We start from the raw sequence: 16,198 nt of genomic DNA on the forward strand, positions 1-16,198 counted from the left end.
CTCTTGCAGTTTGCAGCAAGACCGTTTCTTGTGGGTGATTTTGGGGTGTCGCCTCTCCTGAGTCAGAACGTGGGGGAGGCCTCACGTTGTGGGTCTTTCAGTTGCATGCAGGCAGACTTGGTGCTGGAGAAGCCGAGAGTACGACATCTTGATCTGAAGGCAGCAAGAACTACTTCTACACTGGGAAGAGATTGAGATTTTACACACACACCTCTCAAAGTCTACCTCCACAGTGGCACACTTCTTCTAACAAGACCCTACCTACTCCAACAAATCCACACTTACTAAAAATAATGCCACCTGGGCCAAGCGTTTGAACACATGAGTCTATGAAGGCCATACCTATTTAAGCCACCACAGCCGGGAACAGGACTCTGCAGACTTAAGTTATTTCCTTACACGTTGGGTGTAGATAGGGGAAAAGGGAGACCTTAAAGATATAGTGGGTTGGTTTCCTGTTTTCAGCCTGTTCAGAGTCTTTAATGTGTAATCTGCATAAGGATCTCGGAGGAGCATTTGAAGAAGCTCATTGAAGCCAGTGTTACTGGGGCTCCTTGGAGTCAGTTCCAGGGCCTTGGATGAGGCATGTGAGGGAGGCGTTGGGTTTTGTTGTTGTTGTTTGAGGTTGTCTCCTGTATCCCAGGCTGGCATCCATCTTACTGTCTAGTTGAGAATGACCATGAAGTTCTAATCCTCCTGATTCTTAAGTGTTGGGACTCTAATGTAAAAGTATTTCTTGGGGGCGGGGGGGGGTTCTTACACCCCTTTTGCTCCCAGATAAATGCAGGGCATTTCTATGTCTGCTCTAGCTCATCTTAGCTCCTGAATAAAGACACAGAGACCTGGTATTTTTATTTTTTTTAAAGATTTATTTATTTATTATATGTAAGTACATTATAGCTGTCTTCAGACACTCCAGAAGAGGGCACCAGATCTCGTTACGGATGGTTGTTAGCCACCATGTGGTTGCTGGGATTTGAACTCTGGACCTTCGGAAGAGCAGTCGGGCGCTCTTACCCACTGAGCCATCTCACCAGCCCGAGACCTGGTATTTTAATTAGCAAGCTGCAAGCACTAATAGCTGGGCAGGTTCTGATCTATTCTAACCTGACTAGGCTGCGACTACCCAGACAAATGCCCCATTACTTGCCATTCGGTCTTTCCTTGGTTCACTCTGGTCCGTGTATGTCCTCGTGGCTGCTCTCTCATCATGCAACATGGTGGTTGGTGGTGTTTCCAGTTTCAGGGGTAGTCAATTATCATCATGGTGGGAAGTATAGCTGGGAGCATAGCAGTATGCATGGCACCGGGGTAGTAACTGAGAGTTCTATCATGACCCACAGGCCAAGAGAGAGACCCTGAGCATGGCATGGACTTTTGAAACCTCAAAGTCCATCTCCAGTGACACATGTCTCCACCAAGGCAACTCTTAATCCTTCTGTGATGGTTTGTAGATGCTTGCCCGAGGGAATGGCATTTTAGAAGGGGTGGCCTTGTTGGAGTAGGTGTGTCACTGTGGATGTGGGCTTTAAGACCCACATCCTAGTTGCCTGGAAGCCAGTACTCTGCTAGCAGCCTTCAGATGAAGATGTAGAACTCTCTGCTCTGCTTGCATCATGTCTACCTAGATGCTGCTGTGCTCCCACCTGGGTGATAATGGACTGAATCTCTGAACCTGTAAGCCAGCCCCAATTAAATGTTGTCCTTTATAAGACTTGCTTTGGTCATGGTGTCTGTTCACAGCAGTGAAACCCTAACTAAGACACCTTCTAATCCTTTCAAATTGTGCTACTCCCTGGTGACTAAGCATTCATCTCTATGATGTGTTGGCCATTCTTACTCAAGCTACTGCAATGGCTTTAAACTCAAATGATTCACTTGCCTTTATGTTCCGAGTGCTAGGATTATAGGCATGTACCTGCCTGGCTTGAAGCTTCAAAAAATGGTACTTATTTAATTATTTGTGTATGTATATTTTGGACATCAGAGAAAAACTTAAGGGAGCCAGTTTGTTTTGTTTTGTGAGGCAGGGTTTCTCTTTGTAACAGAGCCCTGACTCTCTTGGAACTTGCTTTGTAGACCAGGCTGGCCTCCGACTCACAAAGATCTACCTTCCTCTGCCTCCTGAGTGCTGGGATTAAAGGTCTAAGCCAACACACCAGGCAAGGGAGTCGGTTCTTTTCTCCTCCTATGTGGGTCCCAGGGATTGAATTTGGGTCAGTAGGTGTGGCAGGAAGAACCTCTTCCTTCTAGGCTATCTCAGCACCTCTGCCGTTCTTTCACTTCCTCTCTGAGCCTTATGCAGCTGCAGTGACTCACAGGTTTCTTCTAGCACTCTGTCTCGTCTCAGGCATTGAACGAGGTCAGGTCTCAAAGCTCACTGCCACTCATAAGGCCATGGCCTTAAGCAGGTACTTTCACATCTATAAGCATCATTTTCCTGATCTAGAATAATGTCTTCCCTATTATATCGTGCTAATATTGGTCCCTGATGGCTCTGGGGTTTAGCTTCACTGAAGAAATTCGAGCCATCACAAACTGAGGGGGCAGGGGGATTGTTCTTTCCTGTTCTCTCTTAAAAGACGTATTTATTTTCATTTTATGCATATGAATGTTTTGTCTGCGTGTATATCTGTATATCGTGTGCATGCCAGGTACCCCAGGAGGCCAGGCTCAGGTAAAGGATTCTCTAGAAATGGAGTTACAGATGACTGTGACTGTGCTGCTGCTGGGAACTGGACCTGGGTTTCCTAGAAAAGCATCCAGTACCGTTCACCACTGAGCCGTTTCTCTAGTTGCTCTTCCCCCCTTTCATTATTGTTTGTGTCTGGGTGATGGGTTGGGGTCACAGGTGGACTCACGATTCTCTCTTTTAAGTGTGTTCTGGGGAATGAGTGAAGGCTGTTCAACTTGTACAAGCAGTTTGCCCACTGAATCATCTTGCTGGCTTTTTGTTTTGTTTTGTTTTTGTTTTTGTTTCTACTTTGAGGCAAAGACTTGGATTTCTTATAGCCTTAGCTGATCTCGGATTCACTGCTGAACAGCCCCCACCCAGCTCCTCAGGACCCTTCTGTTTCCTCCTGGGGTTGCAGGCTTCTGTCCTGACTGCCCCAAGACTTTGTCTGCCGCTGCCACGGCAGAGAATCCTAGAATGTCTGGCTGGAGCCTTCAACAAGGGAGCGGGGGTTTAGGGCTGCCAGACCTGGGGGTCCCATCGGCGCTTACCCTAGCTGGCTGGATTTAAAGCGATGGTTTGGAGATGCCCTGAGCGTGGATTCAAACTCCTTTCCCTCCGGCCAGTGTGGGCTCTCCTCCCCTCTGTGTGCTAGGGACAGCTTGGAGCCTCAGGCTGCTGGGACAGGATAGGACTCTAGGGGTTCATTTTGTCCTTAATACACAGATGAAGGCAACTGCCCAGAGGGCTGGTTGGTGGTTGTTCCGAGAGCAGATACCTCTTCTCCTGTTTTCCCTGTATATGAGCAGGAAGGATTGTTCATGGTTCACTGAACCAATCAGAAACGTTGCCTGTACAGTCCACACTTGAGAGACCAGGGACAAACTTCTGCCAGCTTCCCGTGGGCACTACAAGTACCCTGAGAGCCTTATGTGGAGCATTACTCTCAGACCTTGCGATCCTCCCTAGGCTAATTTCCCCTCAGTTTTGTCCGAAAGTAACTAACTACACATAGCTGGACAAGGCTTCCTAAATGGAGTGTGTTAGCCCTTGCCGTCGGACCCAGGGGAAATTAACTTATTCCTTGTTTATTCTCAGGCTAATTAATGAAGGTGCAGTCCTCTGAGGCTGGGAGTTAGGCAAAATGATGCTATCCGTGGACTGTTTGAGGAGAGAGCCTTTTCTTTTGTCTACGCTTTTGTTGATGGGCATCTCTTTTACTGCTGGCTCTGTCCTCTGAGACCATGGGTGGGGGCTGTGTGTGTGTGTGTGTATGGAAAAGAAAGAGAGCAAGCGAGAGCGAGAGAGAGAGAGAGAGAGAGAGAGAGAGAGAGAGAGAGAGAGAGAGAGAGAATATGCATGTGTACGTATGTTATGTTCAGGTTCTACTGTCTAACAGCATATTCTTTCTCCTCTCTGAATTTCAGGGTCATGCTGTGGCCGCCCGGCTCCTGACAGGTGAGGAAGAGCCTGCCAGGGGATCACTGCCAGCAGGAGCCAAGGGCAAGACAGCCTCACCCCAGAAGCAGGGGTGGGCAGGGCAGTCGCCCTGCCAAGGCCAACAGTCCCAGGAAGGAGTCTGGAGTCCCAATGAGGGCCACACAAGCTCCCCTGATCCACATGGCTTAGAGTCTGGCACCTTGCTGAGCAGCAGCTGTTCCCAGCTCCAGATGACCCCACAGCGCAGAGTCGGGGACCAGCCCTTCTGACAGCAGGCCAGACATTACGCAGAAGGTCTTGGGTTTTTGCAGCCCTGACGCCCATGGAGATCACTGGTTTTCTTTCTGGCCTTGAGTCAGGCTCTTTTCCCCTGGCTAAGGAGTTGGACCAGGACAGCTTGCAAGTGTGAAGAGGACTCGTGCATGGAATGCAGGCCCCCTGAAGCCCGTGCACCCTCTGCTGTAATCAGGGTTCCAGGGATTCCCCACTGCAGGGGAGCAGGGGCTGCCTTAGCGTCTGCTCATGAGCCACAAGGACCCAGACTGCTCCAGACTGGACCTTTTCAAGCCACCAAAGAGGGGGGTCCCCGGAGCTGGCAGCCAGCACTCACAAGGGACTAGAGGGCTGAGATGGACTGACCTCTGCCTTGACGGGGTGGCAGAAGACGCAGAGTCTTTGTGGCCCAGCTAGTGACTGAGAGAGACCTGAGGAAGTTCTGAGCGAGAGGCTCTGGTGGCTCAGGGACAGGGGAGGGGGGAGGCTATTCCTGCTTTCTCCTTTTGTTGAGGGAAGGTGTGGCAAGAGTCCCCTGTCACACCTCGTGCCCCTATGCCCTTTCTACGTGCTGCCAAAACAAGCAGGCTGCGCCGTGGCTGGCCCCGCAGCGGGCCGGGAAAGGATTGGCCACGGTGACAGCCGCCCCGTGGCCAGCACGATGAAGTGCTCTCTTCGGGTGTGGTTCCTCTCTATGGCATTCCTGCTGGTGTTCATTATGTCCCTGCTCTTCACCTACTCGCACCACAGCATGGCTACCTTGCCCTACCTGGACTCGGGGGCTCTGGGCGGCACACACCGGGTGAAGCTGGTACCAGGCTATTCCGGACTACAGCGCCTCGGCAAGGAGGGACTTTTGGGGAGAAATTGTGCCTGCAGTCGCTGCATGGGTGATGTCAGCACCTCTGAATGGTTTGACAGCCACTTTGACGGCAACATCTCACCAGTCTGGACCAGAGATAACATGAACCTCCCCCCGGATGTCCAGCGGTGGTGGATGGTAAGGACTGTGCCCCACCCCCACCCCCTGCTGATTTCCTTTTACTGCCTGCTTTCCAGAATTGGTCCTCTTTATTTTTGGAGCCGCTGTGACCAGTCCCCTTTTGGACTTAGGCTGTCCGTCTTATGACTCCCAGCACCCTGACAAAGTAGGAAGCCCACCTGATCTGAGCCATACCCCTGGACCACAGACCGCTGACGGGCATGATGGGCTTTGACCTGGGACGAGAGAGAACTACTATTTGTGGGGCTTGTAGGAGTTCCGTGTAGACACCCCGCCCCCAAAATGCTCTGGGCTCAGGGAGGCAGCACAAATGGCCAGAGCGGTCTGAGTAGGGACCGGGAGGCCATGCCATATAGATAGGAGGCCTGCCGAGTAAGTGGCAAGAAGCCACTCCACAGCTGCAGCAAGGGCTGCCCTGCCGGCAAGTGACTCATACTTCTCTCCCAGCAGCATCTTATTTTTCCAAAATTCTTTTTTTTTTTTAAATGATGTTAAAGATTTGTTTATTTATTTTATGTATAGGAGTACACTGTAGCTGTACAGGTGGTTGTGAGCCTTCATGTGGTTGTTGGGAATTGAATTTAGGACCTCTGTTCCCTCCAGTCAACCCCACTCGCTCCGGTCCAAAGATTTATTTATTATTATAAATAAGTACATGGTTGCTGTCTTCAGCAGATGCACCAGAAGAGGGCGTCAGATCTCATTACGGTGGTTGTGAGCCACCATGTGGTTTCAGAGATTTGCACTCAGGACCTTCAGAAGAGCAGTCAGTGCTCTTACTTGCTGAGCCATCTTGCCAGCCCCCAAATTCTTATTATTATTTGGTGTGTGTGTGTGTGTGTACATGTATGATGTAGTGGGGGCTGTGTGGATGCCACAGCGCACATGTGGAGATTATAAGACAACTTTGTGGAGTTGGTAGTTTCTTCCTTTACCTGGGATCCAGGGACTGAACTTAGGTTGCCAGGCTTGTGTAGCGAGGACCGTTTCTCCCCATCCTGCCATCCTCTAGCCTCTTACCAGACCCCGGGATCCTGGATCTGTGAACGTAGTATTTTCATTTTTATTTTAGTATGTGAACGGATATTCTTTGCTGCATGTATTTCTGTGCCCTCAGAGGACAGAGAAGGACGTTGGATCCCCTGGAACTGGAGTTACAGACAATTATTAGCCATCATATGGGTGTTGGGAATTAAACCCGGGATCTCTGGAGAGCAGTCAGTGCTCTTACCGGCTGAACCGTCTCTCCAGCTCCTGTTTGTGCTGTGCAAGTTTCCTGTGTGTGCATACGTGCAGAATTGTGTTTGTGGAAGCCAGATGTTGTGAAGTATCTCAACTTAATCACTGTCCACCTTATTTTGTTATTGTTGTTGTCGTGGGTCTTTTTGTTTGTTTTGTTTTGTTTGTTCTGTTTTTAGGAGACATAGTCTCACTGTGCAGCTCTGACTGTCCTGGAATTCACTCTGTAGACCAGGCTAGTCTTGAACTCACAGAGATCCACCTGCCTCTGCCTTCTGAGAGCTGGGATTAAAGGCATGCGCCACCACACCGGCCATTCCACCTTAATTTCTAAGATAGGGTCTCGAGACTCTGGAGCTTGGTGATTTGGCGATTTGGCTAAGCTGGCCAGCCTGTGAGATTCTGCATACCACTGGCACCAGGTTACATAAATGTTCTTCCCCCCATCTGGCTTTTATATAGGTGTTGGGGATCTGTAACTCAGGCCCTCACTGCATGTATGATAGCTACTTATTGCTGGGCTATCCCAGAAATAATAGATTTTAAGACTGAGCATCCTAATTGGTAAACGTTGGCTCAGAGTAATTATGAGCACTTCAAGAGTCCTTCTTGGCTCTTCACAGTTGCTGGAAAAGATTGCTCTGGCTTGGGAGAGAGCAATGTAAGCCTCAGCCGCTATGGGAGGTGGGGCACAGGATCCTCAGAGGGGCCCATAACAGGTCCACCCCTGGTCTCCGATGTCCCAAGCAAGACCTTTCTGCTTTTCATGTCCTCCACCCTGCCCCCATCATTGCTGGAGCATCACTTCTTAGGTTCTACAGGGCCATCTGGTCGCCTCCTGGGCCAAGAATGGAGCCTGTAGGATGCCTGCTCTCCCTGGCACAAAGAGGCAATTCCTGGTCCTTGTTCCTCCTGCCAGTATAGGAGCAAGATGCCTCTCCTCTTGTTCTTCATGGATGTGAGGATGTCCACATTTATCAAGACAGCTGTCCAGAACCTATGTCTTGGCCCAGACTGTTAGAATCCTCCAAGACCAGTGTCTGTGGAACACGGGTCCAGAGAAGCCCACAGGACCTTCTAGCAGAGTCTTGCCTGCTGTCACTTTCGGCTACAACTTTGTTTTATGGAGAAAGTCAAGGTTCAGAAAGTGCCAGTGTCTGCCTAGTGTTATAGGCTCAGCAGTGGCCTTATTCCTCAGGGATAAGACAGGCCTCTGGTCACAGGAATGGAACTCAGAGCCTGTTTGGGTACCATGTTCCTTAGTCCACACATCTTCCTGTGCCCCACGGCCAACCCGTTTGCTTCAGGGTTGAGAATTCTTGTCTCAGAGGCAGACTTCTGCTCCAGAAAGGTGTCGGGTTCCCTGAGCAGCTCTTGCTTGTCCACAGACCCAGGGGGCTGTGCCTCCGTCTACAGCAATGCTGTTATTGCTGAGTGTCGTCAAGGGCAGGCCTTGGGGTATATAGGCAAGTGCTCCATGCCAGAGTGACTTCTCTCTGCTTGTGGTCCACAGCGTTGCTTTTCTTGCTTTTGTTTTTTGCTTGCTTGTTTTTAAATATTTATTTATCTATTTTATATATATGATGAGTACACTGTCACTCTCTTCAGACACGCCAGAGAGGGCATCGGATCTCATTACGGATGGTTGTGAGCCACCATGTGGTTGCTGGGAATTGAACTCAGGACCTCTGGAAGAGCAATCAGTGCTCTTAACCGCTGAGCCATCTCTCCAGCCCCTGCTCATTTGTTTTTGAGACAGGGTTGCTCTGTGTATCCCTGACTGTCCTGGTACTCACTCTAGCCCTTGAACTCAGAGATTGCCTGCCTCTGTCTCCCAAGCACAGAGATCACTGCCCAGCTTTTTTTTTTTTTTTAATTTTTATTTTTGAGACATCCATAATTTGGCCTGACTCTCCTCCGAATCTTGAGTGCTGAGGTTATCGGTATATACCATTACATTTGGCTTGTTTTTGTTCTTGTTTTGAGACAGGGTCCTATCTAACCCTGACTGGCCTGGAACACACTATGTAGACCAGACCAGCTTTGAACTCACAGAGATCTGCCCGTCTGTGCCTCCTCAGTGCGGAGGCGTGTGCCACTATACCTGACACTGCTCTGTTCCTTTGAGACAGGGTTTCATTATGTCTTCCCCGTGGCCTCAAACTTAGGATTCTCTGGCCTCAGCCTCCTGAGAGCTCTCTGTGGTTTTTTTTTTATTTTATTCCGTTTTGTTTCTCTGTGTCATCCTGGCTGTCCTAGAGCCCGCTCTGGAGAACAGGCAGGCCTGCTTCTTTTTGCTTATGGCATTTCAAAGTCTTAGTTTCAAAGTATTTCAAAGTGTTAGTTGATGGCCCTATATCATGAAACAAGTCTAGCCCAGTGCTTTTAAAAATATTTATACTACCAATATTTAACATTCAGAGGATTTCATGTGAAATCTATATTTTTAGTTTCTCCTGGACGTTTTCCTGCACTTCCCAGAGGTTCAGAGTGGCCATAGACAAGTCCTGCAGGTGGACCCCTGGAAACCCTTGGAAAGATTCCATAAGCGCATTTCTCTGCTTTATGGCCCAGGACCATAAACCCCTCCAGAATGCTTCTAATAGCACTTGGACACCCCACCCCCACCCCGAGCCTCTTTGGAGCATTGGAGAGGCAGCTTCTGTCTGGCAGGGTACTGGGTACTGGTCTCAATAGTGAGACTGACTGAGAGTCAAGACTTGCTACTGTGAAGCGAGAAGTTGTTCCTCAGTGCTCGGGGAAGGGCTTCCCAGACAGCCCTGTGCGAGGATGTCTGTATGGCTCTGACTGGAGGGGAGGCTTGAAGGGGTGAGAGTTTCCCCACGCTCACAGCCATCTCCCTCCCCTGCCCAGATGCTACAACCCCAATTCAAGTCACACAACACCAACGAAGTGCTGGAGAAACTGTTCCAGATCGTGCCTGGCGAGAACCCCTACCGCTTCCGGGACCCCCAACAGTGCCGGCGCTGTGCTGTGGTCGGGAACTCAGGCAACCTTCGGGGCTCTGGCTATGGGCACGAAGTGGACAGCCACAACTTTATCATGAGGTGAGCTCTCACGGATGCAGGCAGGGGGACAGGGAAATGATGCGTGAATTGTCCTTGTGTCTTTGGGTTTTGTTTGTTTGTTTTGTTTAACATTATTTAGTTTTCAGGATAGCCGAGGACAGCGTGTAGTTCCTCCACCACATGGGTCCTATGAACTAAACTCAGATTTTCAGGTTTGGTGGCAAGCTCTTTTATCCACTGAACCATCTGGCCAGTCTTCTCTGATCTTTTCTGCTAGGGTACAAGTACTAACTGCCCAGTGTGCTAAGGGACGCCAGCACCCAGAGGCGTCAGTTAATAGTTCCGGTCTCTCTTCCCAGGGTTTCCAGGTTGGGTGTGCAGTAAGTGTTCACAATACACACTTTGGGAGCTGGAGAGGCGTCTCAGTGGCTAAGAGCACTTGCGGTCCTTGCAGAGGATTTGAACCTGGTTCCCAGCACCCACATGGAAGCTAAAAGTCACCTGACTCCGCTTCCAGGGATCCAACACTTTCTTCTGACATAGTTGTTACAAATCCATATAAAAGGCAAAACCGTTATACATACAAAATACACTGTTCCCCTCTGTGTAGTCTTGGCTGTTCTGAAACTCTGAAGATTAGAGTGGCTTCAAACTCAGAGATTTTGCCTGCCTCTGCCTCCCAAATTAAGGTGTGTGCCACCACTGCCCAACAAAAAAAAGTAAATCTTTTTTTAAAAGTTGCCTGACATGCACGAAACTCTGGGGTCAATCCTGAACAGTGCACACACCAGGGTCAGTGGCATACGCCTACCTGTCTGGTGTTAGAAGAACCTTAATACAGTCAGTCACTGGGGCTGGAGAGTTGACTCAGTGGATAAGAATATATGCTGCTCTCCCAGAGGACTCAAGTTCATTGCCTGTCACATGACTCACAATTGCCAGTAACTCCAGCCCCAGGGGCTCTGACTACTCTGGCTTCCTTGGGTGTCCGTACTCACATGTGCATACCTACACCCATATGTGTGTGTGTGTGTATATATACACATATATAACATATGTAATACATATATATAATATATACATAGTGTATTAATATGTATACATAATTTAAAATACATATAATTTAAAATAATAATAAATATTTAAAGAAAAATTTTACTAGCAGAAAGTATTCCTTTGTTTGTTTGTTTGTTTGTGTGTTTGTTTGTTTTCTCAAGGCAGGGTTTCTCTTTGCAGCCCTGGCTATCCTAGAACTTAACCTGTGGACCAGTCTGGCCTTGAACTCCTGGTGGCAGGAGGTATTCTTATTATTGTCCATTCTACTGCCCTTGAGGTACACTAAATCACTAAATCAACTCCTCTTCTTTTCAAAAGGGTAAGGTGGGTGTGGTGGCACACATTCATGAATTTTAGCTCCTGCAAGCTGAGACTGAAATATCCCAAGTCCAAGGTCAGCCTGAGGCGTCATAGAAAGCTTCTGGCTTAAAAAAAAAAACAATCTCAAAGCAAATCGCGGTGGCACAAGCCTTTAATCCCAGCACTTGGGGGGTGGGGGGGAGGCAGGCAGATCTCTCAAGTTCAAGGCCAGCCTGATCTTCAAAGCCAGACACCCAGGGCTCTGTTACCCAGAGAAACTTTACCTCGAAAAACAAAACAAAACAAAACAAAACAAAAATCTCAAAGCTAGACACAGTATCCCACACCTTAATTCCTAATACTTGGAATGTAGAAATCGGCGAATCTCTTAATTTGAAACCAACCATGGCTACATAGTGATACCCTGTCTCAAAAAACAAAATCAACCCCCCCCCCCAAAGCTCCTGTACCCTGGTGCTGGTGGTATGGAGATTGGTATATCCTGGAAGCTTGCTGGTCATCAAGTTTAGCCAAAATTGTATGTCTTTGTTCAGGAAGAAAAGCTGTCTTAAATAATGAGGTGGGGGTTAGGGAAGTGGCCCAAGAGATAAATGCACTTGTTGAGCAACCCTGACAACCTGAGTTTGGAATCTCAGAGCCCATATAAAAGCCAGATGCTGCAGCACTGGCTTCTTTGATTCCATAGGGAGCTGAGAGGCAGGGCATTCTCCAGAAGTTTGAGCGCCCATTACCCTAGCCACACAGTGGTAAGGAGACCCTGCCTCAGGTAGAGAGGTGAGGACTGACCCCCAGACTCTGTCTTCAGATCTCCACTCACGTCCCGTGGCATATGGGCACCAATACAAAAACAAGCACACACAAAGAAATAAAGGGAAATCAAAAGAAGCTGATTTCCATTGTCAACACATGCAAACACAAATATACACATACACGAATGAATGAATGAATGAATGAGTAAATAAAATACTGAAAATGCCAGGTTTTTGCTAAACATCACCTAGGATGGGCATTGTAGAAAGACCAGATTTCCTGGGAGGCAGAAGGCCTTTGTCGTAGAAACCGTTGCTGTCTCCATAGCAACACCAACATAGCAATTTATCTCTTGAGGCTTTCTGTATTTTTTTTTTTTGCAAGATCTTCCTCGAGATGAGAAACGGTGACAGATGTAGAAATAGAATGCTGAGTTCCCCCCATAACTCCAGAGCCACCTGGATTATTCTCATCTTCCGATTCCCGGGGCTTTAAAGGGAAGGAAGCTGGAAGCCGGTGCAAGAACTGTCTACTGAGAAAAGGTGGTCAAGATTAGGGGTGGAGGCTCCCATTGCTTCCCTTCAGCTCTGGGGCCCTTTGAAAGCCCAAGGAAACTCAGATACCCGAATACCTGCTTCTCTGGCCAACTCTATCATATGGTTCCTTGGTGATGGTTGGGAAACCTCAGGGGTCAAAGCCTGTGGCCCAAAAGCTGTGACTTCTTCTAACATGTGGGTGTCCTAGCTGCGGACACACCCACAGATTCTCCTTTACATGAGGCAGGCTCAAGATACAATGTTTGGAGTGGTCCCTAGAATTGCTGGGCAGAAAAGGTGACCCAGATGGTAGTTGGCTGTCTGTGGTCTATAGAAAGGGCCAGATGGCAGTATTGGTGGCCGCTTGCAGATCTCTCTTGATCAGGAACCAGAAAGGAAACCTTTCACCCCAGAATCAGGGAGAGCAGTGAAATCCAGATCTGTCCTCTCACCTCAAGCTGTCGTCTCCACCTGTAAATTTTCTGATCTCTCTGCTTATGACCCAACTGGAGTTGAGCCTTTCTTGCTTCCTCTAGGCAGCAGATACATCCAGTTCCTGGCATTGTCAGGTGACAGAAGGCACGATGGAAGCATGAGGAAAGGGATGAGGTAGCCAGACACTGTCCCCGAGTAAAGTGTGGTCCACCCTGCCCCGCCTTTCTTTGGCTGCTGGGGGCAGCTGTGAGCAGATAGGTTTCTGGAATGCATGGCTCCATGCCCCAGGGGTCGATGTCATCTTCTGGCCCCTTTCCAGGACTTGGCTTATCTGGAATGAGTCAGAGTCTCCAGAAGAATGCCACGTCCCTCCCTGTTCCTGTGGAGGCTGTGCGACATCATCTGGACTTTATTTTGGATCTTCATTCCCAGCCCCCTGCTGTCTGGGGCCTGAAGCCGGTAGTAGAGGAGTAAAGGAGGCTGAAGGTCCCACCGCTAGGACCAGGGGAATACTTCTTGACTCTGAGTAGACTAGCTAATCAATGGGCCAGCCTGGGGTAACGGTACCCTTTATCTTCCCCCATTACACAAAACAGTGGGTTTCATTCCAATGTTTTCATATGCGCATATAATTAGTTTTGATCGTACTCACCCACCATTGACTTCTCTTCTTCCTCCTCCCAAATAGTCTTCTTTCAAACCTTTTTCCCCCTAAAATTGGATAGTCACAGCTCTTTGATCTTCAGGGCTTGGTCTATCTGTCTCTCGTATTGGGTGGTGGTGGTGCACGCCTTTAATCCCAGCACTCAGGAGGCAGAGGCAGGCAGATCTATGAGTTATAGGCCAGCCTGCTCTACAGAGTGAGCTCTGGGTCAGCCAGGACCACACAGAGAAACCCTGACTCAAAAACAAACAAACAACAACAACGACAACAGATAAAGTTTGCTGCTTAGGTCCTCAGAAGCATAAATCTGGATTCCAGCATCGGTCCAGCCTGGTAACACCAGCTGCATTCTTCCATGTCCTTCGTGCCCTTTCCATCCACAGGCAACTGAGATGTTGGTAGAGGAGCAGGAAGAAAATAGCAGAGGTGCTCTGTGGCATAGGAAGTCTACACTCATTCCTGAGATTGGTGCCAGCCACTCTGATTTGATGTTTGTACAGTTTCATAGAGCTGGCCTGAAAGCTAGGGGGGCGCATGGAGACCGTCCCTCCGTCTTGGATCCCTGTGAAGGAGCAGAGTTTCTGGTCACCCTACTGTGGTAGGAATGCTGCAAGGTGCTCTATCCTCAGAGGACAGAAATGTCCTCTTAAACAGCAGGAAGCAAGACCAACAGGCTCGTGCTTAGAGCCTGTGATGTAAGATGTTTACCAAAATGGGAGGCTTGTCTTGGTGCAGGGGTACATCTCTGTCATCCCAGCACTTGGGAGGCGGAAGCAGGAGGTCAGGAGTTCAAAGCCGACGTTTGGTACACGGCAAATGTAAGGCCAGTCTGGGCTATATGAGATCCTGTCTCAAAGAAAATCGGGGTACCTTCCATCCTTAGGATATTTCACTGAATAGAGCTGGGTTTGTTACCAACATGTAAAACTTACTCCATCCTGGTACCTAAGTGGTGTTCAGTGGATGAATGTACAGATTGTACCCCCAGTTCTCTGATTAATAGAATAGTCTTTATCTTTACTTAGGCAACCATTGCTGAGCCAAAGTGTACATCACTTTATTTCTCTTCTTTTCTTTTCTTTTTTTTCTTTTTTTGAGACAGGTGTTACGCTGTAGCACAGGATGGCCTCAAATGTGTGGCAATCCTCCTGCCTCAGCTTCTTGAAAGCTAGAACTATGGGCATTAGCCGTCATGTCCAACTTCCTTTTTTATTTTTGTTGAGTGCCAAATTATCCTGTAAAACCCACACCCCACGTTTCATGGGAGTTCTCTCTCTCTCTCTCTCTCTCTCTCTCTCTAGGATGAATCAGGCACCGACTGTGGGCTTTGAGAAGGATGTTGGCAGCCGAACAACTCACCATTTCATGTACCCGGAGAGTGCCAAGAACCTGCCTGCCAATGTCAGCTTCGTGCTGGTCCCCTTCAAGGCTCTGGACCTAATGTGGATTGCCAGCGCCCTCTCCACAGGACAGATCCGATTGTGAGCCTCTTTGCTGGCTGAGTAGCACACGGGTGTCAGGAGTTCTATGGGAGGGCTTGTCTCTGAGTTCAAAAGATTCTCTAATTGAATTAGTGCGAAGTAGGAGCTCAAAAAGGAGTTCATTCTGTGTCTCTTCCTATGTGGTGCAGCTCGGGGTACTAGTGGTAAAATCATGATTGCACAGTTTGGACTGGTCTCTCGAGGGGACAGCTCTGGGTTGTGGGGTTTTTTCCTCTGGTAACTGTCTTTGAGATGGCAGTTCTATCACAGCTGGCAACCCTGACAATTCATTTCACTGAGGGTTTGTTGTTGTTCTTTTTTAAGATTTATGTATGTATTGTATGTATATGAGTACTCAGTCTTAATGCAAGCCAGAAGAGGGTATCAGATCCCATTACTGATGGTTGTGAGCCACCGTGTGGTTGCTGGGGATTGAACTCAGGACCTCTGGAAGAGCAGCCAGTGTTCTTAACCACTGAGCCATCTCTCCAACCCTGGTTGCTTTTTCTATTTATTGCTGTTTTTTTTTGTTTTTTGTTTTTTTTTTAATTTCTGAGACAAGCTCTTGATAAGCTGCTGAAACTGGCCTTAAATTTTCTCTGCAGCTGAAGCAGGCCTTGAACTTGTGATCCTCATGTCTCAGCTCCCATACTGGCTGGGATCACAGGTCTGTGTCACAAGGCCTGGCTTACCAAAGGTTTGTCAGGTTTTGTTGGCTTACATTTTAAAAAAATAAGCATTTATGTGGATGTGACTAAGTGGATATATGTGCACCGTATGTGTGCAGGAGCCCAAGGAGGTTGGAAGAGGACATCAGATTCTCAGGTACTGGGGTTTCAGGAGGTTGTGAGCTTCCATGTGAGCGCTGAGAACTAAATCTGATTCCTCTGCAAGAGCAGCAAAGGCTGGTAACCACTGAGCCATCTCCCCAGCTTTGGTTTTTATTTTTTTTATTTTTTTTCTTCGAGACAGGGTTTTTCAGTGCAGCCCTGGCTGTCCTGGAACTCACTCTGTAGACCAGGCTGGCCTTGAACTCAGAAATCTTTCCTGCCTATGCCTCCCGAGTGCTGGGACTAAAGGCGTGTGCCACCACCGCCCGGCTCCCCAGCTTTGTCCATTTAATTAACTAGTTTGTTTAGTGTGTGTGTGTTTCTTGAGTCAGGGTCTTGTGTAGTCAAGACTGGCTTTGAAGTAATTCTCCTGACTTCACCTCTACAATTCTTGGATACAGGGATATGCCACTATACCTACCTACCAAATCTTTTCCTTCCTTCCTTCCTTCCTTCCTTCCTTCCTT

The 16,198-nt window shown here is 48.4% G+C and overlaps 1 protein-coding gene across 1 annotated transcript in view; it reads left to right on the plus strand.

The window, feature by feature from the left end:
- Nucleotides 1–16,198, plus strand: part of St3gal2 (ST3 beta-galactoside alpha-2,3-sialyltransferase 2) — a 54,810-nt gene that overhangs the window by 33,924 nt on the left and 4,688 nt on the right. The window contains exons 2-4 of the mRNA XM_021171127.2: nt 4,102–5,387; nt 9,504–9,697; nt 14,722–14,901. Of these exons, the coding sequence (XP_021026786.1) occupies nt 5,049–5,387; nt 9,504–9,697; nt 14,722–14,901 (713 nt within the window). The 5' untranslated portion in view covers nt 4,102–5,048. The remainder of the gene's footprint in view (nt 1–4,101; nt 5,388–9,503; nt 9,698–14,721; nt 14,902–16,198) is intronic.

The sequence above is a fragment of the Mus caroli genome, chromosome 8 (genome assembly GCF_900094665.2).
Source record: "Mus caroli chromosome 8, CAROLI_EIJ_v1.1, whole genome shotgun sequence".
NCBI classification, from domain to species: Eukaryota; Metazoa; Chordata; class Mammalia; order Rodentia; family Muridae; genus Mus; species Mus caroli.